Source organism: Sapajus apella, unplaced genomic scaffold, assembly GCF_009761245.1.
Source record: "Sapajus apella isolate SASKATOON/1434 unplaced genomic scaffold, GSC_monkey_1.0 scaffold13, whole genome shotgun sequence".
NCBI lineage: Eukaryota > Metazoa > Chordata > Mammalia > Primates > Cebidae > Sapajus > Sapajus apella.
In genome coordinates, this window is record NW_022436953.1 from 1,175,345 (window position 1) to 1,202,479 (window position 27,135).

At 49.7% G+C, this 27,135-nt stretch overlaps 2 protein-coding genes across 5 annotated transcripts in view; one reads left to right on the plus strand and one right to left on the minus strand.

Moving 5' to 3' along the window:
• The window catches only part of MMS19 (MMS19 homolog, cytosolic iron-sulfur assembly component), a 43,758-nt gene extending 41,792 nt beyond the window's left edge, over positions 1-1,966 (minus strand). For 3 of the 4 annotated variants that reach the window (XM_032281182.1, XM_032281183.1, XM_032281181.1), the window contains exon 1: positions 527-972. In XM_032281182.1, coding sequence (XP_032137073.1) covers positions 527-638 — 112 coding nt within the window. In that variant the 5' untranslated portion in view covers positions 639-972. Of the gene's footprint in view, positions 1-526; positions 973-1,616 lie in introns of those variants that run through there. The other variant, XM_032281184.1, reaches the window with a different exon arrangement.
• Positions 1,047-27,135, plus strand: part of UBTD1 (ubiquitin domain containing 1) — a 61,539-nt gene continuing 35,450 nt past the window's right edge. Inside the window, exon 1 of the mRNA XM_032281195.1 lies at positions 1,047-1,541. Coding sequence (XP_032137086.1) covers positions 1,472-1,541 — 70 coding nt within the window. The 5' untranslated portion in view covers positions 1,047-1,471. The remainder of the gene's footprint in view (positions 1,542-27,135) is intronic.

Below are 27,135 nucleotides of genomic sequence, written 5' to 3' on the forward strand. Positions count from 1 at the left end.
CGCAGAACATCTCCAGCTCCCCATGGCCCGGCTCCTCGCCTCCTTTTCATTCCAGCCAGTTAGAGCGCGGGGCCGTCCGCCACTCCCAGGATGCCACGCGACGGGAGCAGCCGCTGCGACGATGCGCTTCCCCACACCAACCTCCCCAAAACAGCGTGGCTTTGTGGCGTGTGCACCTGGTTCCGATCTGAACACATGGATCCGAGTCCCAGCTCCCCCTCCTGCCTGGTCTGCAGCCCTGCGCAAGTCCTCTTGCCCTCGCTGGGCCTGTTTCCTCATGTGTAAAATGTAATGATTCCCTATCATTGGCTATAGGGACATGAGGAGTCTAAATGGTTTTAAGGCAGACACAGGCAACTCTCCAACTTGTTACGGTTCTGAAGTTCGCGGTGCTCACCAACCAGCCAGCCTTGAGACCAATCTCTCAAAGTCACCCGTACCCCTCCCTTCCCGCCCGGCTCCAGTGCTGAGGCCGCTCCCTCCTGCTGGCCCCCATGCGGAAGGCGCGCGGCGCCGTCTGCCGTACCTGCAGCCACCTGGTCAGCGGGGTCCTCTCGCTGACCCATGACGAAGTCGTGCACGAGGCCCCACAGGGCGTCCGTAGGCGCCGCCGCCTCCAGAGCCGCCGCGGCGGCCATGACGCGAACTAGAGACCGTGGGAGGGGATATGGGCGGTGGCACGAGACGAGCCTCTCCGCGCATGCGCCCCCCGAGCCAATCGCCGGGAGAAGGCTAAGGGGGCGGGGCGCCCCGGGTCACGTGCCTACCGGCTTCTGTCCAGGCACTTCCACGGAGGGGCGGGGCGTGGAATGGGGCGGTGGCACCGAGAGGGAAGGCGGCTGCCGGGCACGCAGTCGGGGGCCATTGAGGGCTAATAATTCCCGGCCCTGCTCCCCTGGAGACGGGCGGCGGGGCGGGCACCTGGCTGGGTGGGGAGAGGGGCGGTACGCACCACAGGGGAAGCCAATGAGAAAATCAGGCCCAGCCCGAGGGGGCGGTGCTGTCGGTCACATGCGCACCTGGGGCGGGTGGTGGCGGCGGCGGGTACACCGCAAGCCGGCGGAAGGGAGCGGGGCCGGGCTGGGGCGGGGTTAGGTAGGTGAGTGACAGGCTCCGGGAGGCCGGCCCCTGCCTGGAACCGCGAGCAAGCAGGGAGTAGCTGCGGCGGTGCCCGCCCCCTCTCTCCGCCCCTCCAGCGGAGCTGGTCTCCAGCCGGGCACTGTCGCGGGCCCCCCTGGCCCGGCCACCTGGGACCGTGCTGGGGAGTCTGCCACCTCCCTCTCTCCGCTGGCCCGCAAAGTTTTGGCGGAGCCAGCGTCGGTGCTGAGCGCGTCCCCGGGGGGAGATCGGGGAGCGCCCGATGCCGGGCGGCCGGAGCCGTTGACCTGGGACGCCGCCGTCCGGGGCAGAAGCGCGGAGCAGCCGACCACCCCGCCGCCTCCGGTGCATGGGGACTGGCTGAGGAACCAGCATGGGCAACTGCGTGGGGAGACAGCGCCGGGAGAGGCCGGCCGCCCCGGGACACCCCCGCAAGCGAGCAGGTAACGACGGGGAAAGGAACAGGGCCTTGGGCATCCCGCCAGTTGTCCCCGTCCTCGCCCGAGCCCTGGGCTTACCGATCGACTCCCCCCGGCAGCTGGCGCCTGGGTTTCCCCGATGGGCTGCTCAGCAGCCAGACGGGGCCGCTCGCCTGCGCCCGGCGGCGGGGGGAGCTGAGTTGGGGCAACTGCGAGCACGGAGCCGGCTGCACGACCAACTCTCTCCAACTGGGAAGCTCCTGGTGGGGGTGGGGGCAGGAAATGTTTGCCGACCGCAGCGGGGCCGACGAAGGGAGGAGGGCCCGGGGCGAGGGCGCTGCTGGCCTGGCAGCTCCGGCCGGAGTCGGACGCCGGCCCGTCGGGGCACGGCGCAGGCAGTCAGGCGTACCCAGAACTCGGAGCGAGCGGGGCGAGAACAGTCGCTCTTTCCAAAGACTGTGTCATTATGGGGCTGCAGATCGTGTCTGCCGGAATCCGACTTGCAAAAGCAGCGCAGGACTCTGGGAAAGAAATCTTTCTTTTTCCCTGAGGGGTTTTTAGAGCCTCTCGGCCGTCTGGGAATCCAGAAAAGGTGGGGTGCGGGCTGAGAGTCGCCCTCGGGATTGTTGGGATCCTTCCTAGCTTTGGGAGTGGGATCGCTCGCTGGTGATCCTCGAGGCCGGGGCAGCGCCTTCTCACTTTCATGGTACACCTCTACTGCCCTGGCGTTTCGCCCCGGGAAGAGGTCTGGCGGTCATTTTTCTGGGTCTTACCCTCACTTCCTTCTTTGAGGGTGTTGCAAGGACCTGCAGGGAATGATAAAATCGTAGACTTGAGAGTTCAAAGGAGCCTTCGAAACTTGTCTGGTTTCCAGATGGACGTATCTCCTCCTCTCTATGTCAAAGCCCAGATCATGAGAGGTTGAGCACTTTGTCCAAAGTCACACAACTAGTTAGGAGCAGAGCTGGGGCTAGAACTCAGCCTCCTCTCCCACCTCGTTGCCACATATCCCCTTATGTAAGCGGAGCCACAGGCAGAGTCGTTAATGAAGTGGAAACTAGTTGGAGTTTCCTGTCTCCCTAGACACCGAAGGTGTGTTGCTTGGGTTGCGGAAACTGGGAAGGAAGATGGGGGAACCAGGGGAAGCAGGGAAGGATGTCTGTGTGGTGGACAGGATAACTTGCGGAGGAAGAAATGTGTTTTTATGGGAGGGATGGAGTAAAACTTACTAAAAATCTCTTGTCTGAAGGTAACTCTGGCCATTCTTCTGACTGAGGAGAGATGATTCTCAAACCCAAGGGCTGGCTTGCTTTCATTCATTCATTTGTTCAACAAATATGTGTTCAGTCCCCATAATAGATTTTGTAGCATTATTTTGCTGTTGACAACTCTCTCCTATGTGACTTTCTTCCCCTTCCTTTGTTAGCATCAGACTGTCTTGGTTTTCCTTTCCGAATACCCTTTCCACCATCACCTTCTAGGTGGGAGCACACTGATGCTTCTAATGACATTCTGTTTTTTCTCTCATTACACTCCCTCCCAGAGAAATCTTGTTCAGTCCCACAACTCTTTGTTCATTGGGAAGACTCGTATGCTTAATCTTCAGCTGTGCTCTCTTGAACCCCAGAACCCCATCTCTAGATGCCCACTGGACACTGTGATGTAAATATTCCCAGATTCGACACCTCCACAACCAGGCTCTGCATGGCTCCCTGTCCATCAGCTTTCCTTCTTTACTCTTATGTTTTCCAGCTGCCTAACTTTAGACTGTGAAGAGCTCTCTCTGATGACTTTCTCTGCTTCCTTGTCCCCTGCCTTGAGGCCAGTGAGTCATTGGGGTCTGCTGGTTCTTCCTTCCACAGGTCTCGTAAACCCAAAATAATGCTACAAAATCTATTATGGGGATTGCCCCTTGCCACCCCACTGCATATCCTTGTCACTTCAAGTCAACCCTTGTTTCAGGCTGAAGTGAGATGCCCCCAAAGGCAACTTCATCTTCAGTCATCATCCAGCTCTACACACAGTTGTCCCCTCAGAAGATATTTGTTTTTTTTTTTGTTTTTTTTTTTTTCTTTTTTTTTTTTTTTTGAGACGGAGTTTTGCTCTTGTTACCCAGGCTGGAGTGCAATGGCGCGATCTCGGCTCACCGCAACCTCCGCCTCCTGGGTTCAGGCAATTCTCCTGCTTCAGCCTCCTGCGTAGCTGGGATTACAGGCGCGCGCCACCATGCCCAGCTAATTTTTTGTATTTTTAGTAGAGACGGGGTTTCACCATGTTGACCAGGATGGTCTCGATCTCCTGACCTCGTGATCCACCCGCCTCGGCCTCCCAAAGTGCTGGGATTACAGGCTTGAGCCACCGCACCCGGCTTGATATTTGTTAAATTAACTTCTTCCAGATTTTATAGTTCTGTGTTCAAAAATCTTTCTGCACTTGGCCGGGGTGGTGGCTCACACCTGTAATCCCAGCACTTTGGGAGGCTGAGGCAGCAAATCACCTGAGATCAGGAGTTCGAGACCAGCCTGGCCAACGTGGCAAAACCCTATCTCTATTAAAAATGCAAAAATTAGCCAGGCGTGGTGGCAGGCACCTGTAATCCCAGCTACTCAGGAGGCTGAGGCAGGGAGAATTGCTTGAACCTAGAAGGCAGAGGTTGCAGTGAGCCGAGATTGCACCACTGCACTCCAGCCTGGGCAATAGAGTGAGACTCCAACTCAGAAAAACAAAACAAACAAAAAAACCTTTCTGCACTTTCCCACTCCTACAAGAACTATAACTTTCAAGGCTGTTCGAGTCTGGCCCAGTCCTTTTTTTTTTTTTTTTTTTTTGGGGGGGGGTTTCTCTCTTGTTTCCCCGGCGGGAGTGCAATGGCGCGATCTCGGCTCCCCGCAACCTCCGCCTCCTGGGTTCAGGCAATTCTCCTGCCTCAGCCTCCTGAGTAGCTGGGATTACAGGCACGCGCCACCATGCCCAGCTAATTTTTTGTATTTTTAGTAGAGACGGGGTTTCACCGTGTTGACCAGGATGGTCTCGATCTCTTGACCTCGTGATCCACCCGCCTCGGCCTCCCAAAGTGCTGGGATTACAGGCTTGAGCCACCGTGCCCGGCCAGTCCTTCCTTTTAAGTCATGATTTATTTCCCTTCTCTGACATTAAGACCACCAGTGTTTGGGCGTGCCATTTCCTTATCAAGAGTCTTTCAGGCCAGGCTCAGTGGCTCACGCCTGTAATCCCAACACTTCAGGAGGCCGAGGTGGGTGGATTACCTGAGGTCAGGAGTTCGAGACCAGTCTGACCAACATGGTGAAACCCCATCTCAAAAAAAAAAAAAACAGACTTTCATCCTTTGGGTTCACTTTAAGTGCCGTTATCTTGTTTAAAACACCCTGCCTGACACATCTGCCATTTCCCCCTTCAAGTGCCCCTCACCTCCACACCCCATGGAACTCCCGCAGACACATTATCTATGCCCCTTACTTAACAATTATGTACTCCATATTATTAGACATGTCTTTGATGTTTAGTCTTTTATCAGCAACTACATTGCAAGCCTTGAAGACCTGGGTTCTGTCTTATCCTTGTGGATATGCCTCCCTCACTCACTCATATTGCCATGCGCGCACACACTCAGCATTTAACACCATGAATTGTACAGAGGTGGCACCCAGTCTTTGTTGATTTTAGAAAGCTAATTTCATCCTACCATCTGTATTTTTCATGTATCTGCATTTTGTTTTTACCTGCTAGTTTATCATTGCTTTAATTCTGTGGGTCCTACTATGAATAGCTTTATTCATAAAATCCAAAGCTGAGGGGAACTCTGCAGGATGACAAATTTGGTACAAGGGAAGGAATCCTTCTTAACTTCACAGTGTGCACCTGGCATTCCTGTAACATCTGTGGCTTTTCCTTTGACAAGAGTATAGTTTTATGTTGTAAGACTAATACCTAAAACTCCCCCAGCACCACTGTAACTCTTACCTTTCCTTTGGCACTAATGTAATGGGCAGAAAGCCTCAACAGGGAGCTAGGACCTGAGTTCTAGTCCTGGGCCTATAGCTCAGTGACCCTGGGCAAGTCATTGGGTCACTTTCTGGGTCACACTTTAAATATTTCAGAAAGAGGGAGGGTTATACAAGATAATTAGAGCTGTTTTATCATCTTCACAAAGGCAACTGTTTAAAGCTGGAAAGTTACTGAGGTGAAATCTTTTTTTTTTTTTTTTTTTTGTGACGGAGTTTCGCTCTTGTTACCCAGGCTGGAGTGCAATGGCGCGATCTCGGGTCACCGCAACCTCCTCCTCCTGGGTTCAGGCAATTCTCCTGCCTCAGCCTCCTGAGTAGCTGGGATTACAGGCACGCGCCACCATGCCCAGCTAATTTTTTGCATTTTTAGTAGAGACGGGGTTTCACCATGTTGACCAGGATGGTCTCGATCTCTTGACCTCGTGATCCACCCGCCTCGGCCTCCCAAAGTGCTGGGATTACAGGCTTGAGCCACCGCGCCCGGCGAGGTGAAATCTTTATGCCTTGTAATGTCTCCCTTTGTCCTTAGTTCCATCTTCTTAGTCACTGGATGGGTAAAGCAGAGACACAGTACTCTCTGGTCAGGGATTCTTGCATTAAGTAGAAGTTGTCTCATCTCATCAAGTTTTGTGATTGTCACTCTTTTCAATTTCTTTTCTTTTTTTTTTTTTTTAAGAGAGAGGGTCTCATTCTGTCACTCAGGCTGGAGTATGGTGGTGCAATTATAGCTCACTACAGCCTCCAACTCCTGGGCTCAAGTGTTCCTCTCCCCTCATCTCCCCAGTAGCTAGGACTGCAGGTGTGCACCACCATGTCCAGCTAACTTTTTGTTTTTTTATAGAGATAGAGTCTTGCTATGTTGCCCAGGCTTGTCTCAAACTCCTGGCCTCAAGTGATCTTACCTTGGCCTCCCAAAGTGCTGGGATTACTGGCATGAGCCACTGCACCCAGCCTTAAAAATTTTTTTTGGATTGTTACTTTTAACGCATCCCCAGCAGGTCTGTGTTCCTCTCCTTCAGGTACTGAGTGATCCTTGTATGCTTCCGAGAATACTTGGGGATTTACTCCTTTGGTGGGGTGCTCTCACCACCGCCCCGTACATATGCATCAGGTAGATAAATATCTCTGACCATGAACTGGGTGAAGCAGCCTCTCACCCAGCCACTCCAGGGAGAAATAGAGGTGGTAGAACAGGCAAGTCTTTTGCCCAGCTCCACCCTTTGAGAATGTGGCAGGGCTGAAACCCAAATATCTGACTTTGCTGTGCCAGGCGTATCCACTTACGTTCCGGAATCTCAAGCTCGGGGTAGACAGACCCAGGGCCCTGTTTGGGGCTGGTTGGGCTTGGCACTGTGGTTACAAGAGAGTCTGCTTCTTGTGTGGGCTGTGTGGCTATTCTTGAGGGAGTAATTGGGCAACTTCTCCACTTGCTCAGTAAATATTTACTGAATGCCAAGCACCTTGCTGGCTGTGAACACACATGGTCCTTGGCCACATAGAGCTTACAGTCTTGTAGGGGGCAGACAGTAAATACATTGTCATTGCAAATTACACATGATCATACATAGAATTATGTATTATTATATGTGCTGGCGACTCCTCCCACATTTATAATTTCAGCCCATTCTCTCCAACTCCAGCCTTGTATATTCTGCTGCCTACTCAACACATCTGCTGTCTAAAAGGCTTCTCAGTTTAACATGTCCAAAACAGAATGAACCCCTTCCGATCCCTGTACCTCCTGAAGTCTTTCCCATCCCAGTTCGTAATGAGTTCATCCTTCCAGATGCCCAGGCCCCTAAAATTCTAGTTGTCCCTGACTTCTCCCTTTCTCTCACATCCCACATCCATTTAATCAATAAATCCTGTTGGCTTTATTGATTATTAAATATGTCCCGAACCTGACTCTGACCATCTTCACCACTTTCACCATGGTCTAAGCTACCACTGGCCTCTGAACTGACCTTCCTGCTTCCTCCCTTGTCTCCCGACAGACCATTTCCATCCCAGCAGCCAGCGCGATGCTCTAAACTGTAAGTCAGATTTCATTACTCCTTTGCTCAAGCCTTCCTGTGACACACCAGCTCATTCAAGAGACCTTGTGTTGGCCTACAAGATTTGATATGATTTTCGCCTGTTTATCTTTCTTAAGCCATCTTTTAAGAGCACTTCATCACCTTGTTCAGCCCTCTGATATCTGAATGGGTCCCTCTCTCTCCTTGTCCCGGTCTCCTATTTAAGGAGTCAAACCCTCCAAAGCAATTTCATTTAAAATGATTCCCTTCCCTCTACCACCTACTGTCAGCGTTATCTACCTCCTTTTCCTGCTTTATTTTGCTCCATCCCCTGTGTCATCATCTGCCATTGGCTTTCTCCCCTTGCTCCATGTGGGCAGAGATTTTTATTTGTTCACTCTCTGATACCAAGAGCAGTGCCTAGTAAATATTTGTTGGATAATACTAGAGTTGGTGAAGTCTGTAGAAGAGCAGAAATGAACACATCTGATTGATCTCCTACCTTAGCTGGGTGTTAAGGCAGGTATCTTAATGAAGGGACTTAAACTGCAACCTGAGAATGGTGTTCTGTCTCTGGGACTGGCTTCTCTCTTGCCCCCAGGCTTGGGTAAGTTCTCAGATACCTGAGATATATATGACTCCTGTGGTTTGGGAGCCTCTTGGTGGGAGATACCAGGGTTGAAGCAGGAGAGCAAAGTGAAACTCCCTACAGGGGTCCTAACCAGGCAGTAGCACCTTCTTGCCATTTTATGTGTGCATCTATGTCAGAGTGGTCCCCCTCTCCTAGGCACATGTGACGTTTGTAGTCCTTAACTCACGGTGCAGGGCTGGGATGGCCTAATAGACCACAAGGCAGGAAGTCAGATGATGTGGATTCCAGGCCTCTCTTACCCATCAACTTGCTGGAGAATTTTTAGAATCATAGAATTTTAGAGCTGAAAAGGAACCTAAAGATTTCTATAACCTCTTTTTTCTTACCCAGCCATTAGAAAGAGAACAAAGATATATCTATCCCCTGCCTAGTTCACAGAAACATGGTGCAACCTACATAAAAACTGCATGGGCTCCTTTAAGTTGTGAGTGTACTGAGGTCAAGATATAGGGAAGTGGTCGAGGTCAAGTGTATTCAAAAGAATACGTTTGCTTGAGTGGTGATCTTGGGCAGGTCATTTGTTTCTTGCTCAGTTGATCCTCCATGTTGAAAAGATAATATTTCCAGTTTACTTCAGAGAGATGTTATGGAGGTAAAATAAGCTAATGGTGGTTTTAAAATTACCTACAGGCTGCACAGTCTGCTCAGATATGAGCTCCCAACGCAGAGTTTCATCTGGCACTGGTGGGAAATGAAGCCTGGGGTCTCTGCTCCTTCCTAGTTGTTTGTGTGACTTTGGACAAGCCTCTTGATCTCTTTGAGCCTCAGTTTCCCCATTTGTACAATGGGGTGACTGCCACCCTGCTCATATCTCAGAGAGGTTGTAAGATTAAAGTGAGATCCTGGATGAAAAGAGACTTTGTGAACTTACAAAGTTTCTATTATTCCAAGCTACCAGGATTTTTACACACAAAAGCCATAGCCAGTGATTTTTCCCACTAGATGATTGAAGCTTACTCTTTTTAAGGAGCACAACTATAAAAGAAATGTTTAAAAACTATTTTTGGATGGGAATCTTTCTGAAACGAATGATATGCTTCTGAGCGAAATATTAATATACAGCACATAAAGAACCTCCGCTTTGGGACTAGGGGTTGTGGAGTTCATACTGGTATGTACGGAGCACCTGCTTGGTGAAAGTGGGACCACAAAAGGTTCTTTCTCTCAAAAGTATTATCTCCCAAAGAAGAGAGCTGGGGTTGGGGAGGGAACTAACTAGTGGTGAACAGAGGGAAATTGCTGGGGGAGAGCCCATTCCGGAGTGCCCTGCCTCAAGGTTGCAAGTAGCAACACTGGCGCTGCAGGAAGCTCTTAAATCCTGTTCAGGGCCCTGAGTGGGAAAAGCCAGTCCTCCCAGGCAGTTACTGTACTTATAATAGTGTGAGGCCACAGGGCTTGTGAGACTCCAGGGCAGTGGGCCCCAAACTACATGGTTCCCAGCTGTTGTGCTTTGGGGATTCATGTTTCCACCTATAATCATTGCTCTGTCTTCTGCCTGGGAGAGATATTAGTCACTTCTCTTTTTTTTCTTTACCTTTTTAAAAAATGTGGTCACATAGATATAACATAAAATTTACTTGAATGTAGCAGCAAATTTTTTAGTGTATAGTTTTGTAGTGTGAGTACATTCTTTAAAGTTGTTTTATAGCCATCACCAGTACCCATCTCCAGAACTTTTTCATTTCCCCCAACTGAAACTCTTTACCCATTAAGCACTACCCATTTCTTCCTCCCACCAGCCACTGACAACTGATATTCTGCTTCCTGTCTTATGAGTTTGACTACTCTGGGTACCTCCTATGAGTCGAATCGTGTAATATTTCTCTTTCTGTGCCTGGCTTGTTTCACTTAGCATAATGCTGTCAAGGTTCATCCATGGTGTAGCATGTCAGAATGTCCTTCCTTTTTAAGGCTGAGTAATATTCCTTTGTATGTATATACCACATTTTGCTGATTCATTCATCCATTGATGGACCCCTGAGTTGCTTCCACCTTTTGGCTATTGTAAATAATGCTGCTATGAACATGGGTGTACAAATCGGGAGCAAAAGGTGAATGCACTCGGAGTCTCTGCTTTCAGTTATTTTGTGTGTATACCCAGAAGTGGAATTTCTGGATCAAATGGTAATTCTATTTTTAATTTTTTGAATAAAAAATTACCACTTTCCTCAGCAGCTGTACCATTTTACATGCTTACCAACAGGGTGCAAGGGTTCCAATTTCTCTACATCTTCACCAACACTTGTTATTTTCTGTTTTTTGTTGGTTTGGTTTTTTAAAAATTTGTTATTATTTATTTATTCACTTATTTTGCTTTGGTTTTATAGTAGCCATACTAATAGGTGTGAAGTGGTTTATCATGTAGTGATCATTTATGCTGTGCTTAAACAGCAGTCCCTCCAAATCTCTGGGTAAACAGACAGCTGAGTGTGTTAGAATTGTGCATAGAGGCTGGGCATGGTGGCCCACACCTGTATTCCCAGCACTTTGGGAGGCTAAGGCAGGAGGATCACTTGAGGCCAGGAGTTCAAGACCAACCTGGATAACATAGTGAGACCTTGTCTCTATTAAAAAAAAAAAAAAAAAAATATATATATATATATATATATATATATACATACAAAAAGAGTAAACAGGCTTGGAGTGGAAGCCTGAGGGGTCCTTCAGAGAGTGATATACATGAGCTCCAGTGGGCAGACTGTGGAGTTTTTCTTCTCAGTCAGCATTTGAGCATTTGACTTGCTCTTTACTTCTGGATTCAATTTTTTTTTTTTTTTTTTTGAGACTGCTCTGTCGTCCAGGCTGGAGTGCAGTAGCACGATCTTGGCTCATTGCAACCTCTGCCTCCCAGGTTCAAGCGATTCTCCTGCCCCGGCCTCCCAAGTACCTGGGATTACAGGCACATGCCACCATGCCCAGCTAATTTTCGTATTTTTAGTAGAGATGGGGTTTTGTCATGTTGTCCAGTCTCATCTCATACTCCTGAGCTCAAATGATCCACCTGCCCTGGCCCGCAAAAGTGCTGGGATTACAGGAGTGAGCCACCATGCCCAGCCGCTTCTGGATTTCCCACTATGTGGTCAATAGTTGGAATGGATAGATAGGTGGCTTCCTTAAAGTATTTCTGTGTTGTTACAATTCATCTGGCCCCCCAGAAATGTTAATATTATCTTACTCTGGATTAGAGTGCCACTTTTTTTCCAGCTCTCTTTTACAGATGGAGTATTGTTCAGCTAGGAGAATGCAGGGTCTGGTGCAGTGATATGGTAACTTGCTGAAAGTGTCTGCTACTTCAGGCTTCTCTCTTAATCTCTGGGGACAAGATCTCTTCTTGCTTTCCGAGCCCACAGGAAGGGAGACTGAGCTCAGTGTGCACCCATACCTTTGACCATCCTCAACCCCTCCAAACTGCCCCTTAGAGGAACCTGCCTGGGTGTGGTGGCTCACGCCTGTAATCCCAGCACTTTGGGAGGCCAAGGCTGGCGGATCACGAGGTCAGAAGTTCAAGACTAGCCTGGCCAACATAGTGAAACCCCGTCTCTACTAAAAATCCAAAAAAAGAAAAGCTGGGTATGGTGGCACATGCCTGTAGTCCTAGCTACTCAGGAGGCTGAGGCAGGAGAATTGCTTGAACTCTGGTGGTAGAGGTTGCCATGAGTCAAGACTGTGCCATTGCACTCCAGCCTGGGTGACAGAGCAAGACTCCAAAAAAAAAAAAAAATAATAATAATAATTTTTTTTTTTTTTTGAGACGGAGTTTCGCTCTTGTTACCCAGGCTGGAGTGCAATGGCGCGATCTCGGCTCACCACAACCTCCACCTCCTGGGTTCAGGCAATTCTCCTGCCTCAGCCTCCTAATTATTATTATTATTTAAAAAAAAGAGGAACCTGGCAGGAAAGGGGCTGGAACACCTTCTGCAAGTATGGGGAGAGAGACTGGGGGGACAGGGATGACTCCTCCTCATTTGTACCTTTTTCCTCTGGGAGGCTGGGACCAGGAGCAAAGGATGAATGGTGCCTAGGTAGCCAGTCACCAACCAAGTAGCCTGAATCTTAGGTGTCAGCCTGTGCACTTGGAGTTGTGTTGTTTTTAAGGGCTCAGAGAGATGTAATTAGCAGCAGCTCACCTTTGCAGGGTGTTTGCCATGTACTAGGGGCATCACGTGCAGCATTTGGGTTAATCCTCACAACCACTCTGTGGGTAGATTCTATTATCACCTTTTCACAGATGAAGAAGCTGAGCCTAGAAAGGTAATGTCTGCAGCCTAAGGCTGCACAGCTTGTAAACTGCAGAGCCAGGACTGAAACCCAGGTGTCTCATCTCAGAGCCCATGCTTTGGGCCAGTGTGTAGTTTATCCTCATGAGAATGGGAAGAAGAGAACGCTTTTTTGGATTTGTTTTGTTTTTTAATGAGTTTATTATTGAGCACCTTCAGGCACCTTGCTGGACACTTTCACAAACATCATCTCATTTGATTCTCCCTATTTTACCTATGGGAACCTTCCTACCTATTTTGCATATTAAAGCTGATGCCCAGGAAAGTGAATGGATTACCAGTGGTCAGGATGCTAAGAGTTAGAGCTAGAACAGCCTGAGGATGTTGATTCATTCCAGTGCTCACAGCTCATTCCATTGTGCTGTGAGCCCTGACCAGCTCCCACCCCACCCCCATGGAAAGAAGCTGGTAGGTCAGCTGTAAAGTCTGCAAAACTCTAAGGACTGTAGCCACTGCCTTTCTTTCCCATTGCTGTCCCTTCCTTCTTTAATTTCCCCACCCCAAGACCACCACCTCTACACCTGGAAGGCATGTGAGTCCATCATCTTGGATCAGAGTGCTTGGCACATAGTAGGTGCTCAGTAAATATGCATTGAATGTTGTTTGAGGACTGGGTGTGCTGGAGGCAATAGAATCCCAGCCAAGATTGTGTTCCTAAAGAGAAACACAAGTAGAATGCAAATATTGTTGTTTCCTCCTCCTTCTCCCAGAGCAAACCTCCGCTTTCCAACACCCAGATGCCAGGGACTTGAAGAAAAGAGTGTCCTCGCTTTTCAGACTTTGAATTATTCCCAAATTCCCAAGGGAAAAGAGGCATAGAGAGTCATGTTAGCAAAGTGCTTGCAGAATCAGGTGTCACTCTTTGTAATTAATAAGATTAACGATCTCCTGCTTTGCTCAGCATTTTGTGGTTTTCAAAATGCTTTCTCAAGTATTATATATCATTTGATCCCCACAGCCATCCTGTTAGATAGGCAAGGCAGGACTCATTTTTCCCATTTTATGGATGAGGACACTGAGACTTGGTGAGGATGTTAAAATACTCAAGGTTATTAACTGAATAAGTGACAGAAGCCATAGGGCAGTGGTTCCACTGCTTTCTTACTGTGCTGTGAAAACCTCAGATCAGAGCCTTAGTTTCTGCGTCTGTAAAATGGGGCAAGCATACATCATTTAGAGTAGTCAAATGTGACTGTGTGTGTGACGTGATCAGCACAGTGCCCACGTACAACACTGTGGATGCTTAGTAAATGATGGGGTGGGTTTTAGGGATAACAATCAACGCAAAGTTCATTGTTCTGCTGATAACTTGTGTTGTACCAACCCTGGTTCCACCCCAACTTTGAGGAGGAGCAGAGTGTAGCCTCCTTAGTCCTCTCTGGTCACCTTCTGCTGTGGTCACCCTCTAGCTCATCCCCTGGAGTCAGAGTGCAATCACAAGGGCTGGTCATGAATTTCCTTCTTTTTTCTCCTTTTTGTTTTTTTTTAGTGCAGTGGTGCAATCTCAGATCACTGTAACCTCTGACTCCTGGGTTCAAGTGACTCTCGTGCCTCAGCCCCTGAGTAGCTGGGATTACAGGTGTGTGCCACCATGCCCAGCTCATTTTTTTTTGTATTTTTAGTAGAGATGGGGTTTTATCATGTTGGCCAGGCTGGTCTCAAGTGGTCCACCCACCTCTGCTTCCCAAAGTGTTGGGATTACAGGTTTGAGCCACCTTGCCCCTACCATGAATTTCCTTTGATTTGTAAAATCTGAGGTCTGTCAAAGAGAACATCTATAAGGTGGTTTTCCTTTGGTGACAGGTCATTATGACAAGTGTTATTCATTTAGTACCAATCTGCACTTTATTATCCCAGCTCCTCCACCTCATTAGCTATGTAACCTTGGGCAAGTTATTTTGAATTTTGAGGCCTCAGTTTTCTCATCTGTGAAATGGAGATAACAGTATCTACTTAATAGGGTTGTCGTAAGGATTAGATGGTGACTGCACATCAGGTCTTGAGAATGGTGCCTGGGACATATTACCTACTCAGTAAGTGTTATTATTTTTACTATTCTGACCATGCTTGATTCTATCTATATTAAAGCCAGCTGCCCCCAGCCTTATACTCCCCCTGACGTTGAGATATATGACAAGTAAAGTTCATGTGCAAAACCTGACATCTGTCCTGGGTTATCTACTGTTCCACCCACTCATTCAGGAAGGCAAATCGGAAGCAAGTTGCAAGATAGTGTTGTTATCATAGAGATAGCCTTGAATCCAGCTTTGTTTTTTAAAAATGTGAATCGTTCACAAAAATGAGAACATCACTTGCAACACACCCTACATATAACTGTTGCTGCTGATCTCAGCAACAACCAGAGGCTACTTTTCTAAGCAATCTCCACATAGATGGAAACATTTCTTGCTAGTAGTTCAAGGCTGTGAGTGCCCTCTGTTTGCTATTGCCCCTCTTCGGCTTGGCAGAGCACCTCTGAATCCCCAGGGCTTCCTTCCTGGAGCTTTGTGCATTTCTCTGATATACACGGTCAGCTGCAGATACCTCCTCTGTGAACTTCCAAGAAGCTGCTGATAAACATCCACATCAGAGCCTCTTTCACACTTGATGAGTACCCCCCACCCCCCACATAACTAGATTCAAAACTGTTGTTAGATTTCTTGTATACTGCTACTGATTGTGGCTGACTGTGCAGCAGGCACTGTAGTAGGTGCTTACACACATCTCATCTAATCCTCCCGATAGTCCACTGAGATAGAGATTATCCTTTAGGGGCGACGTGCAGTGATGTTAACTGTGTGTTGGGGGGCTGGGGGTACACAGTGAGAATGAAGTATTTGGATTCTCAGTCCTGGGTTCCTTCCATGCAGTACCTACTTCACTGTCAACTTCAACAAAGGACTCCCTGGGCCCTAAACAGGTATAGCTGGTTTACCGATGTCACTGCCACTCATGACTAGCAAGTAGTCTACTTCTGCCAGTTCTTGTACTATACATCCGAATGTGCCAGAAAGTGCACTCTGTGACAGCCTTCATGGATTTGTTCCTCCTTCCACTTCTTCCCACCCCCCACGCAGTGTCTGGGAGACAGACCACACTGTCCTCTGGTATATGGGATACTGCACATGGCATTTTTTTTACTGAGTGAAAGTGCTCTGTTCCCCTAAAATAGACTGTCACATGGCACGAGCACTTCATTTCCCCAGCCTTCACAGCAGCTCCAGGAATTGCCATCACTGAAATCAGTATCATTTATCCATCTCCTACCGTGTGTGGTAGGCAGCCTACTAGATTCTTGATATCACTGTTGACAGTTTTCACATCCACTTTGTAATGGCAGGCCTAATTTATGTCCATTTTACAGATGAGGAAACTGAGGCTGTGGGGGGAGTGTTGAGACACTTGCTAATGACAGTGGAGAGTTTGAATCCTGGCAGTTGATTGAATCATGGCAGTTGTATCCTGGGGACCTACACCCTAGCCACTATGGGCAACTGCCTCTTAATATTTGCTACATCAGCCTTATCCCAGGCACTATGTTAGGGGAGGGGAACACAGCACAGAGTCAGTTCTTCTCCTCAAGGAGTTCAGAGTGATAGACTGAGTAATAGTGGAGTTTCTGTGGTTGGTTTTTATTTTTTCCAAACCTATTTCCACCTGCCCCCGCCCCTGGTCCTGGCCCAGGCAGCAGATCCGTAACACACAGAGGCAAGGGTCCAGGGGAGCTGGGGAGGCAGTTCTTTGGGGGACAGCAGTGCTCTGCACTGCGTGTTTCCACCCTAGGCTGACTCCTCTGTTTTCTCTTTGCCCTTCTCCCCTCTACACTCATATCAGATCCACAAAGCCAAGAGCTCATTTAGGTCTGGCTCGGTATGATCGTGCTGCTGTTACCTGGCCCAGGTCTGGCTACTGAGGAGAAGGAGACTTTATTTGGTCAGTAATTTATTGCTACTATGACTTTTTATAAGGCCCAAATGACATTTCTTAGAAACCCACATGCTGTATACACTGTTATTTATGCTTGCTTCCTAGGGACAAGATGGGCCAGTCTTCAGGTTCACTAGGCAAAAGCAAAGCTACATTGGGTCCTTTAATCTGCAGCTGACCCCTCCTGTTTGCAGCCGAGCCTAGCTGTGTCCTGCTGTGACACATGTCCCATGGAAGGTTCAGGGCCTAGATGTCTGATCCATCACTGAGCACCAAACACTTTTTCTGCAGCCCTGGATAGAAGTGCTCAGCCTGCTGCTGTTGAGAGTACCATTCCTTGGGCATTTGCCTATGGTGGGTCCACAGCCCAGCGCAAGTGTGCAACGAGAGACTTCCGCCCAAAGGCCCCGTTCCTCATATGTCTGGCCCACCCTCTGGTACTAGTTTGGGTAGGGATGGATGGGGACCCCATTTTTAGGCTGCACCTGGGGCCTCAATTCTAGAGATTAAATGATCTCTTTTTCAAAATTCGTAAGGTTGGCAGGCTTGCACAGAGTCCTTCCTTTTAGGGGAAGGGAATTGGTATTGCTGGGGAGTTCAGCTGGAAGAACTTGGGACTGGTTCAGAGGGGTCAAGCCACTGCCTGTGGTCTGCTCTGCACAGAGGTGGTGCTGGTATCCATTCCAGGAAATCTGACTCCCTTTCCTGTGCCCTTTCCAAAATTCCACCCTGCCTCATTCCTGCAAATATGTATGCACATATTATACATATATACCTCATCATCCAGATGGCTCATGGTCTGCTTGGGAGAGGAAGCAGACAAAGGTGTAACACTATTTCAAACAAGACAGCATGTAGACAAGTGCTAAGTCATCCAGTGTAGACAAGTTGAGACAAAGGCAACGTGTAGACCCTTTTTAGAAAGAGTTGGGATGAGAGAGGTCCCTGTGAACTCGATTTGTGGAGGGAAGATTTCTGAGGGTGGCGGGACTCAAGTTGCTCCTTGGGGGATTGGGATGGACAGATACTGGGAGTGAGAGGGCATAGTTTGTAGAAGGGTTACCAATCTGAGGAAGTGGTGCAGGTTAGAGAGAAGCAAGCAATACAATCTTTATTGTAAAAGTAATGTGTGCTCATGTAAAACATGTGAACGATAAGAGAAAGCTCAAAGAAGAAAATCTTTGTACTCCCACCAGCCAGACAGCATCTCCATTCTCATTTGGTGTTTATCTTCCTGTTTCTTTTTATTTAGAGATAGGGTCTTACTCTGTTGCCCAGGCTGGAGGTCAATGGAGCTATTATAGCTCACTGCAGCCTTGAACTCCTGAGCTCAAGTGATCCTCCCACCCCAGCCTCTGAGTAGCTAAGACTACAGGTGTGCATTACCACACCCAGCTAATTTCTGTATTTTTTGTAGAGGTGGGGTCTCGCCATGTTGCCCAGGTTGGTCTCGAACTCCTGGCCTCAAGCAGTCCTCCCACCTTGGCTTCCCAAAGTGCTGGGATTACAGGTGTGAGCCATTGCACCCAGGCTCTTTTTCTTTTTTAAGGCATTAAGATCAATCTGGCCAGACGTGGTAGCTCTCGCCTGTAATCCCAGCACTTTGGGAGGCTGAGGCACGTGGATCACCTGAGATCAGGAGTTCGAAACCAGCCTGACCAACATGGTGAAACCCTGTCTCTAATAAATACAAGAACATTAGCCGAACATGGTGGTACATGCCTATAATTCCAGCTACTTGGGAGGCTGAGGCAGGAGAATTGCTTGAACCCAGGAGGCGGAGGCTGTGGTGAGCCAGGATTGTGCCATTGCACTCCAGCCTGGGCAACAAGAATGAAACTCCATCTCAACCCCCCCCCCCCCACACACACAAGATCAAGATTATGGAAGGTATTGAATAGCGTATGGGGACGCTTATGTCAAAGGCAGCCTCTGTTGGTTCTTGCACAAGGGGTGCAGATGAATGCAGCAGTTTGAGAAGAGGCACCCAACATCTCTGAGCAGGCAGGATTGGAGCCTGGAACAAAGCAGTGGCTTTACCACCCCAGACTTGGGACTCTTTTATTACGTACTGCAAGAGAGTCTCAGGTTTACTGTTCTCCACTGCCGCCCAGGGGGCTCAGAGAAAGAATTTCCCCGGAGTTGTCTCAAAAGCTTGTTCCCTACCTGCCACCTCAGCCCTCCCCATCCCCAAAATTCCTCGCTTTTCCATTTACCACCCAGTTTCTTAAGCAGTTCTCCTCCCCTAGAGTTGTTGGGGACACAGCCAGTTTTGCTACACCACAAACCTTTGCTGCTGCGTGAGGTCATTTCAGGGGAGAAACTATATATAGCGGAGGACTAGCATCAGGACAGCTCCACGTTGTTCAGGCTGGTTAGCATCGCCCTTCCGCTGATGCAGGCAGGGTCACCTCGGATTCAGCACTCATCCATTGGGGGTGTGATCAGGAGCCCCAAGGAGCTGGGGCAAGGTCATCTTATCTTCGTTGCTCTCTCTGTGCAATCCCATGAATCTCCGGTTCCTTACCTGAGTGATGAAGGAGTTGGTCTGGGATGGGAATTCTGTACCGTTTTTTCAAAGCTACCTGAACCGTTCTGGGGTAAGCTTACAAGGTAGCTTGATATATACAACCAACTGGGTACCGCACTGGTTGAAGCCAGAGAGAAGGCCCCCTGAAGGGGTCCACTTATGTCCTGGGGTCCTGCAGTGCAAGCAGTTTGAAAACCACTGAGCAAGATGATCGTCTGAGGTTTCTTTCTGTGGCATAAATAACACATAAGCAGGGTTGCAAGCTCTGTGGCCTTTGGAGACTTTGATGGTCATCTTGGGTAGACTGGGGGTGGCATAGGGACAGATCTTGGGGCAGTCTTTTGGAGTGGGGGCAGCCAGGGAGTAGCACAGTTTGCAGATACAGTGGACTTGCTGGCCTGCATGTTGAAGGGCTGTTTTCTTTTTCCGCCTGCTCCTGCCTGCCTTTCTTTTTAGCACTGGTTTGCCCCAAAGAAGAGATGAAAACGAGGATTTAATGCATTTCAGGCAAGGAAAGAGCATTTAATTTAAGTTGCCTGAGGCTGAGTTTCACGTTTTATGGAGAGAGTATTTGTGCACAATGGTGCCTTTGGCAGAAATAGGAAAGCCAGAATGTGGGGCCAGTTTTTCTTCATTCAGCAAGTATTTGTAGAGCACCAGCTTTGTATTCCTGGAGAAGCAGAGAAGCGCAAGGGAGATCCCAGCTGTGTTAGAGCTCCTTGATTGCAAGTAACAGAAACCGACTGAATCCAGCTTAAGCAAAAAAGGCTATTTATGATAGGGCTTCGGGGGGACTCAGGACCCCACGGGCAGGGTTGCTGCCTGGCCTTAAGCAGGGATTAGAAAAACCTTGTTAGATTCTCCCTCTCTCTCAGCTCTGCTTCTCTTTGAGTTTCCTTCTCTTCTCTGCAGGCTGGCTTCTCCCTCCTCACCCACATGGTCCCCAGCGTTCCTGCTGCAGTTCCAGCCACACTCAGCTGTACTGAGACGTCCCTGTCCAAAGTCCATTCCCATGGGAGAAAGAGTCTGGTTGGCATAGCCTGGGTCACATCTCTACCCTCAGTCTACCCAGCTCCAGCCAGGAGATGGGGACACACAAGATGAAACAGGTCTGGCAGGAGCCACTCCTGATACCATGCAGATCAGAGGCCACAGAGGGGAACTTTGACAAAGCGGTGTGCTCTTCGAGGCTTTGATGAGGAGCTCGGATCCCAGGGAGGAAACTGGGTGTATGTGGAATATCTAAGCCACACCACGAGACAACGAAAGAAGTGACCCTCAGCAGAGCCTGCCAATGGCCGAATCCATAGCTCTTCCAGTTGGGGGTGTCAGACCAGAGGGGACAGGGACTCCCTGAGCGTGGTTTCGGCAGTGTTCCACACGGGAGCAGGAGCCCATCCATGTTAGCTCAGGGGAAAGGGGCTTTGTTGGAAGGGTTTTGGCAAGGCAGCCTGGCCTCCTGGTAGCTGGGGCTGGAAGGCCTTCAGGAGTAGAGGCAGCCCTGTCTTTGGGGAGCTGTGTGGCCTCTCTACTTTTGTCTGAGTGTCTGCTCCTGAACTTCCTCTCAGTAGACTCAGCCTTCTCTTCTTACATGTCAGCATGTTCTGTGGTTGAGCACACCAGTGTCACCGTGGATGGCTTCCCTGGGTCACGGGCAGCTAGTGGTGGGCAGCTGGACCTCGTTGACTGGGAGGCTGCCCCTTTCAGGGCTTTGGGCAGGGCAGGCATTAGAAACCCATCTCCTCACATCTCCTATAGTCAGGGGATGCTGTGGACACTGAAGAGCAGTGCCTTGAAGGATAGGGAGAGACAGGACCGACATGCACCAAAGCCAGGGTACAGGGAGGAGAGGGCAGTAAGAGGTGGGCCCTGAATGGCATCTTGGATGCTGAGCTGTGGGTTAGGGCCTTGGAAGTGTGAGGAGCCACGGGGAACCCGTGACCAGGGAGAGGCAGGGCACCTGGGAGGGCATTGCTGGACTCCGAGGATGCTGGGAAAAGGGTAGGGCAGGATGGAAGACAGGGTGACCACCTGGGAGGCCGGTGGCACTCCAGACAGCAGGGGAGGGTTAGCAGTGGAAGTGCAAGGGGTATGGAAGACCCTTTGAAGAAGGAGGTCCCAAACTTTGGCAACAGTCTGGCTGAAGCAGAATGATGGCCCAGCGGTAGGGGCACTGGGGAGGGCCTGGCACCACCGGGACTTGAGGAAGGGGAGCAATCGGCAGCCGGAGGAGTGGGGCGCCACTAGAGAACCTGGTGGTTGTGGTTGAGGGTGGGGAGATCTGGGGATATTTACAGCAGGAAGGGCAGTCCCCAGGTAGAGGAGGAGCTGCTGGAGAATGGGTCCTGGGCCCACCAGCTCTGCCCCTCAGCAGCCGTGACACTGGCCAAGTTGCCTCAGCTCCCTCGTCTTCAACATGGGGACAGTCTCTGCCCAGTCCCCTTGCAGAGGTGTGGGAAAGGGCCGAGTTGTGCATGTCACAGGGCTCTGTGCACTGGAAAGTCTTGTGCAGATGCAGCAGCCTTGTGACCGCGGTCACTTGCAACATGGTGCTGCCGTTGGCCCTCTGCGGGATCAGGGAGACTTCCTTTCTGGCCCTGGGACATGACTGAACACTGGCTCCACCACAGCCCATCTCCTGAGCATCTTGGGCTGGTGACCCTGCTGCCAACTGTGTTCCCTGTTCCCAGGGGTGAGTAGAGAACAGCACCTGCCCGGGCCTCGAGCCCAAAGGTCTAGGATCCCTTCACCTGCACCGGCTCCTGAGATTCCTTGGTGGTGCTGTGCATGTGGAGACCAGGGGCAGGCCCGAGGCAGGAGGGATGTGACTGTGTTCTCCTTCCTAGACAAGCAAAGAGGCCAGAGAGGATGTGGTTGAGTGGGGACAGACACATCCCATTTACTTCCTAGTGTGGAACTGGAGGAGCCACTCCGAGAATGGTGTTGGCCTCCTTGACCTGTTTCCCAGAGGGAGAATCTCGGAGCACTTTTTCGAAGATACCAGGAAAGTGGGGAATGCTGAAACCTGCATCCTGTTTTGCTGTTGGCCTTGGGAAGAGGACCCAGATGGGGGCAGTAGATGGTGGCAGAGACTTGAATATTGGCTGCATCCTGGGGCCCATAGAGCTGTGGGAGGCAGAGGGGGGTTGAGGCAAGGACTCGAGGTCAACAGGGGAGAACCTGCAACTTCCTTCCTGTTGGGTGCTGACCTTGCTCCATTCAGGACTGCCCGGCAGCCTGGTTCCTTCTCCCCAGCTGCCCCTCCCCGAGGACATGGCCTGCTCTCCACTGCAGCCGACATCCCATGTTTCTGTATGAGCCATGCCCGAGGCTGCCTCCAGCCCACCTGCAGCTTCCTTTCTCCAGGAAGGCCTGGCTTCCACATGTGTCTTCCTCGCCCTCCAGCCCTTTCAGCTATTTCTGTTCGTTTTTCCTCCACAGAGCCTCTAGCAGAGCTGCCTGCTTGCTCCCACCCCAAGCCAGCTTTTGTCTTCTCCTGCCTGCTCACTTCCAAACCCGGACCCCTTGGAACATTATTTTCTTTAAAGTGCAGCAGCTGTGCATTTCCCTGGCCTGCCCAGCTGTTCTTGTCCTTGACTGGAGAGTTTATATCACTTGCGACAATAAATAGGAAATGAGAATGAGAGGGTTGCAGACTGGCCTTCCAGCTGCCTGAATTCCTGTTGGGAAACAAGGAGAGAAATAAACACAATAAGACTGACACTTAGAAGTCCTCTCCATAGACCGGGCGTGGTGGCTCACGCCTGTAATCCAAGCACTTTGGAGGCCAAGGTGGGCGGATCACCTGAGGTCGGGAGTTCAAGACCAGCCTGACCAACATGGTGAAACCCTGTCTTAAAAAAAAAAAAAAAGAAGTCCTCTCCGTGTCCACTCAGTGTTTTTGAGATGTAGTACCAAACCTTTTCCCTGTATTATCTCATTTAATCTTTGTGATAACTCAGTGAAGTAAGTTGTATGATCATCCTCTCACAGCAAGGGACACAGAGGCCCAGAGAGGTTGTGTAATTTGCCCAATATCATCAATGAGTAAGTGGCAGAAGCAGACCAGAACGTGTATCGGTCTGACTCCTGGGCCATTCTAACCGCTACAGGAGGAGGGTGCCATGGGCCAGGCATCTCCAGAGCCCACTTGAACTTTAAGTTCTCTTTCTCTCCAGTTGCCTGTTGAAAATAATAATGTGCTCAAAGGAAACCTCATGGTGTCATTCTCAGAGCCATCCCTTGTTTTCCTTTCTCTGTACCCCAAACAACAAAAAGAGCTTTTGGAGGGTAGAGGCATAGTATTTCTCTTTGCTTGGATTCCCCTACCAGCATGCCATTTTAGTCTTCCGTAAAGCTCTAAGAACTTCATTGACATTATCCTTGCAAATAGGGGGCTACAGAAGAAGAAATAATAGCCCGATCTTGACTTTTCTCTGATGATCTTTCCACTTAGATCATATTCCATTCTCTCCTGAGTGTGCTTGAAATGCCCCACGTTGCCTGTTCTACACATTCTGTATTGACAGGGAACATTTCTACTGTTTGTGGTAAACCCTTGTGTGCTATTATTGTCCATGAGTGGTGATTGTCAAGTGGGGAGAGAGAGGGAGAATGAATCACAGTCTCTGGGGATTGGGGCAAGTGTGAAATTTGAAAAGCATATTCAGGATCATAATCTCATTTTAGATTTGGAAAAATATGTTGTTTTTTAAATGTAAACAATTAAAGAAAGTGGACTGACAAATCTTGCCTGATATTGCAGTAATTCTCAAGTGAGGCATAGCACAGTTTTAGGTGAGGTGTATATGGGAAGCCTGTATATTTATTAAAAGAGGATGTGTGCTTTAAAAGGCTGAGAAACTGTCTTCAAACAAGAGACTGTATGTGTCCTGTCATTCTGTCTCCTACAGCCCTGCAAGTGTTTACTGGAGGCCTCTGAGGATGGTGCATACTATATGAGGCATTGAAAAAGACCCAGGGCTTGGGGCTTGGGGCAGGTGCACTAAACACCACTGGTTTGCTAACTGGGACCTTATAGCTTAGTGGTTAAGAACACAGGTTCAGCTCAGACCTTGGCAGAGCTTAAACCCCAGTTCTACTGCTTAGTGGTCATATTCCTTAACCTCTAAATGCCTTCTTCATCTGTTAAATAGATGGTAGTAGTACCTACCCCATCATATAGCTGTGGTGATTTTTTTTTTTTTTTTTTTTTTTTTTGAGATGGAGTCTCCCTCTGTTGTCAGGCTGCAGTGCAGTGGCACAATCTCGGCTCACTGCAGCCTCCACCTCCCTGGTTCAAGCAATTCTTCTGCCTCAGCCTGCTGAGTAGCTGGGACTACAGGTTTACGCCACCATACCCAGCTAATTTTTTTGTATTTTTAGTAGAGACGGGGTTTCACCATGTTGGCCAAGATGGTCTCCATCTCCTGACCTTGTGATCTGCCCACCTGGGCCTCCCAAAGTGCTGGGATTACAGGGCCAGGGCTCTGGCATGGAGGCTGGCACCAGGACGGGCCTCAGGGACAGCATGCACCTGTTTTGTGCTGCTGTTGTCAACTAGCTGACCCTGGGCTTCTTGGAACTACAGATGTTTGCATCATTGGGCTGATTCTCCTTTGACTTTTTCTTTGCCTTGCTGACTTTCTGTGGCCATATGGTTGGCTTCGGATACAGAGAGGTGTGTGGTGGTCCCAGAGTGCCTGCCACAACATCAGGTTTATATAGGTGGGAGCCCTTCCATAAACCTCAGAAGGTGGCAGGAGCATGTCTGACAGTGATTGGAACTGAGCTCTGCAAGATGTAGGTGAAATCAAACCTCTTCAACTCCAGAGCATTGCAGCAGGACACCAGAGCTGGAAAAGCCAGAAAGGTCATGTCCAGCTGCCCGCCCATCATGGGGTCGCTCGACTTAGCACCCTTGCCAGGAGTTCAGCCAGACTTTCTGTTTGTTTGTTTTGAGATGGAGTCTTGCTCTGGTACCCAGGCTGGAGTGCAGTGGCGTGACATCAGCTCACTGCAACCTCTGCCTCCTGGGTTCAAGCGATTCTACTGCCTCAGTCTGCTGAGTAGCTGGGACTACAGGTGTGTGCCACCATGTAGTGGCTAATTTTTTGTATTTTTAGTAGAGATGGGGTTTCGCCATATTGGTTTTTATTTTTAGTAGAGGCGGGGTTTCACCATATTGGTCAGGCTGGTCTGGAGCTCCTGACTTCATGATCCGCCTGCCTAAGCCTCCCAAAGTGCTGGGATTACAGGTGTGAGCCACCACACCTGACCCAGCCAGACTTTCTTTGGGTAAGGCTAGCTTTTGAATGTACTGAGTGAGTAGAAAGTCCATCCTTAGGCCGGGCGCGGTGGCTCACGCCTGTAATCCCAGCACTTTGGGAGGCCGAGGCGGGTGGATCACGAGGTCAAGAGATCGAGACCATCCTGGTCAACACGGTGAAACCCCGTCTCTACTAAAACTACAAAACATTAGCTGGGCATGGTGGCACGTGCCTGTAATCCCAGCTACTCAGGAGGCTGAGGCAGGAGAATTGCCTGAACCCAGGAGGCGGAGGTTGCGGTGAGCCGAGATCGCGCCATTGCACTCCAGCCTGGGTAACAAGAGTGAAACTCTGTCTCAAAAAAAACAAAACAAAAAAAAAAAAAAAAAAAAAAAAAGAAAGTCCATCCTTGCCTTGGCCTGTCTCTCTGTAGAGCAAGAAACTGTGCCCTGTCTCATTGCCCCCACTGTGGCCTTGTGAGAGCAGCTTCCTCTGTTCAATGTGAACTTGGCTGAGCCCAGGTATGCCTCCTTTGTGTTTCTCACCCACTGGTTCTGCCTGAGAAGTTTATTTCCTTTTGGTAAAGTTTTCCTGTTACAGCTCTTGGGATTTGAGTTGGGTGACTTGTCTTACAGAGTAGTGAAGATCAGAGACAGGGTGTGTGACTTGCTCAGGTCATCTCAAATTTGTGGCCAAGCCAGAAACACAACCCCAGAGATGCTTGATCTTGTCATTTTGCAGCTTGGACACATTTTGCCTCCTCTCTGACCTCCAGCATGTTTTATGGGAAGATTCCAGGAGCCCTCTCTAAACAGCAAGTCAGAGCTTTTAGCTTCCTTCCTCTTTAGATTGTACCTGGCTGGTGGGTGAAGGTGAGGTGGGGATGGACATGGAGGAACCATTTGGTGCCAGGAATAAGACAAAGCTGCTTGGACGAGGGGTCTGGAGGGAGCCAGGGTGTGATGACCGAGTGTCGCAGAGGGAGCCACAGCTGAGGGCCGGGGCTGCCCTGGCTGCTCCTGCCTGCGTCTTTTTTAGAGACTTTCATTTCCCTGACTCCTTTCTTTTTCCGCCTTCTCCTTTTCCTCTTCTGTTTAGGCGTCCCTGAGCATCCCTTCCCCTGCCCACCTGGAGATCCCAGACCTTAAGATTTAGTGTCCTTGACACAGCGTATTTCTTTACAATGCCTTCCCCTTCAGGGCTGTGCAGCCGTACCATTTCAGAGCCACTGCTGCCTGCACCTGCGAGCTTTAACATCAGAGCCTTAACCAGACGCTCCGGATGCTGCCTGCCAGCCCGCCCAGAACACTTAATTGTCTTTTGCAGGAGGTGACATCTTACTCCACCAGGATATTTTACAGACAGTGCCTTAACCCTGAAGGTAGGAATTTCATGAATTGTGGCAGATCAACAAGGCAGCCATCTGGGAGCAATAGAGGGAAACAGGCATTTGCGGAGCACCTTCCATGCTCCAGGCACAGACTTGTGTTCTATCAGCACCTGGTGACGTGGCATCATTCATCTCCATTTCACAGACTGGAGAACTAAAGCTTGCTGGGGTCACAGGGCCAGTTAGGGGATGGGGTCAGAATGAGAATCGTCTTCTGCTTGGCTCCAGAGCCCATCTCCTTCTCCTGGTCTGTGCGGCCTCTCCACAGGGCCTGTCTCCTCCACTGTTTCCTCACTGGCGCTGAGCCCAGCACCTGGCGTCAACACGAAGCCATGGTTGTAGAAGGTGGGCTAGAGCTGGCAGGCAGGGACTTGAGCTTGGTAGAGCCAGGAAAGTTAGGCAGATGATTTGGGCAGCTGGGGGCTGGGGGTGGGGGCAGTATGTGTCCTCTGTCTTCGTACCTTCTTTGGATGCAACTTGGTGGACACCGAAGTTCAGAGTTGAGGTGGCTCAAGGTGTAGCAGACCCAGATT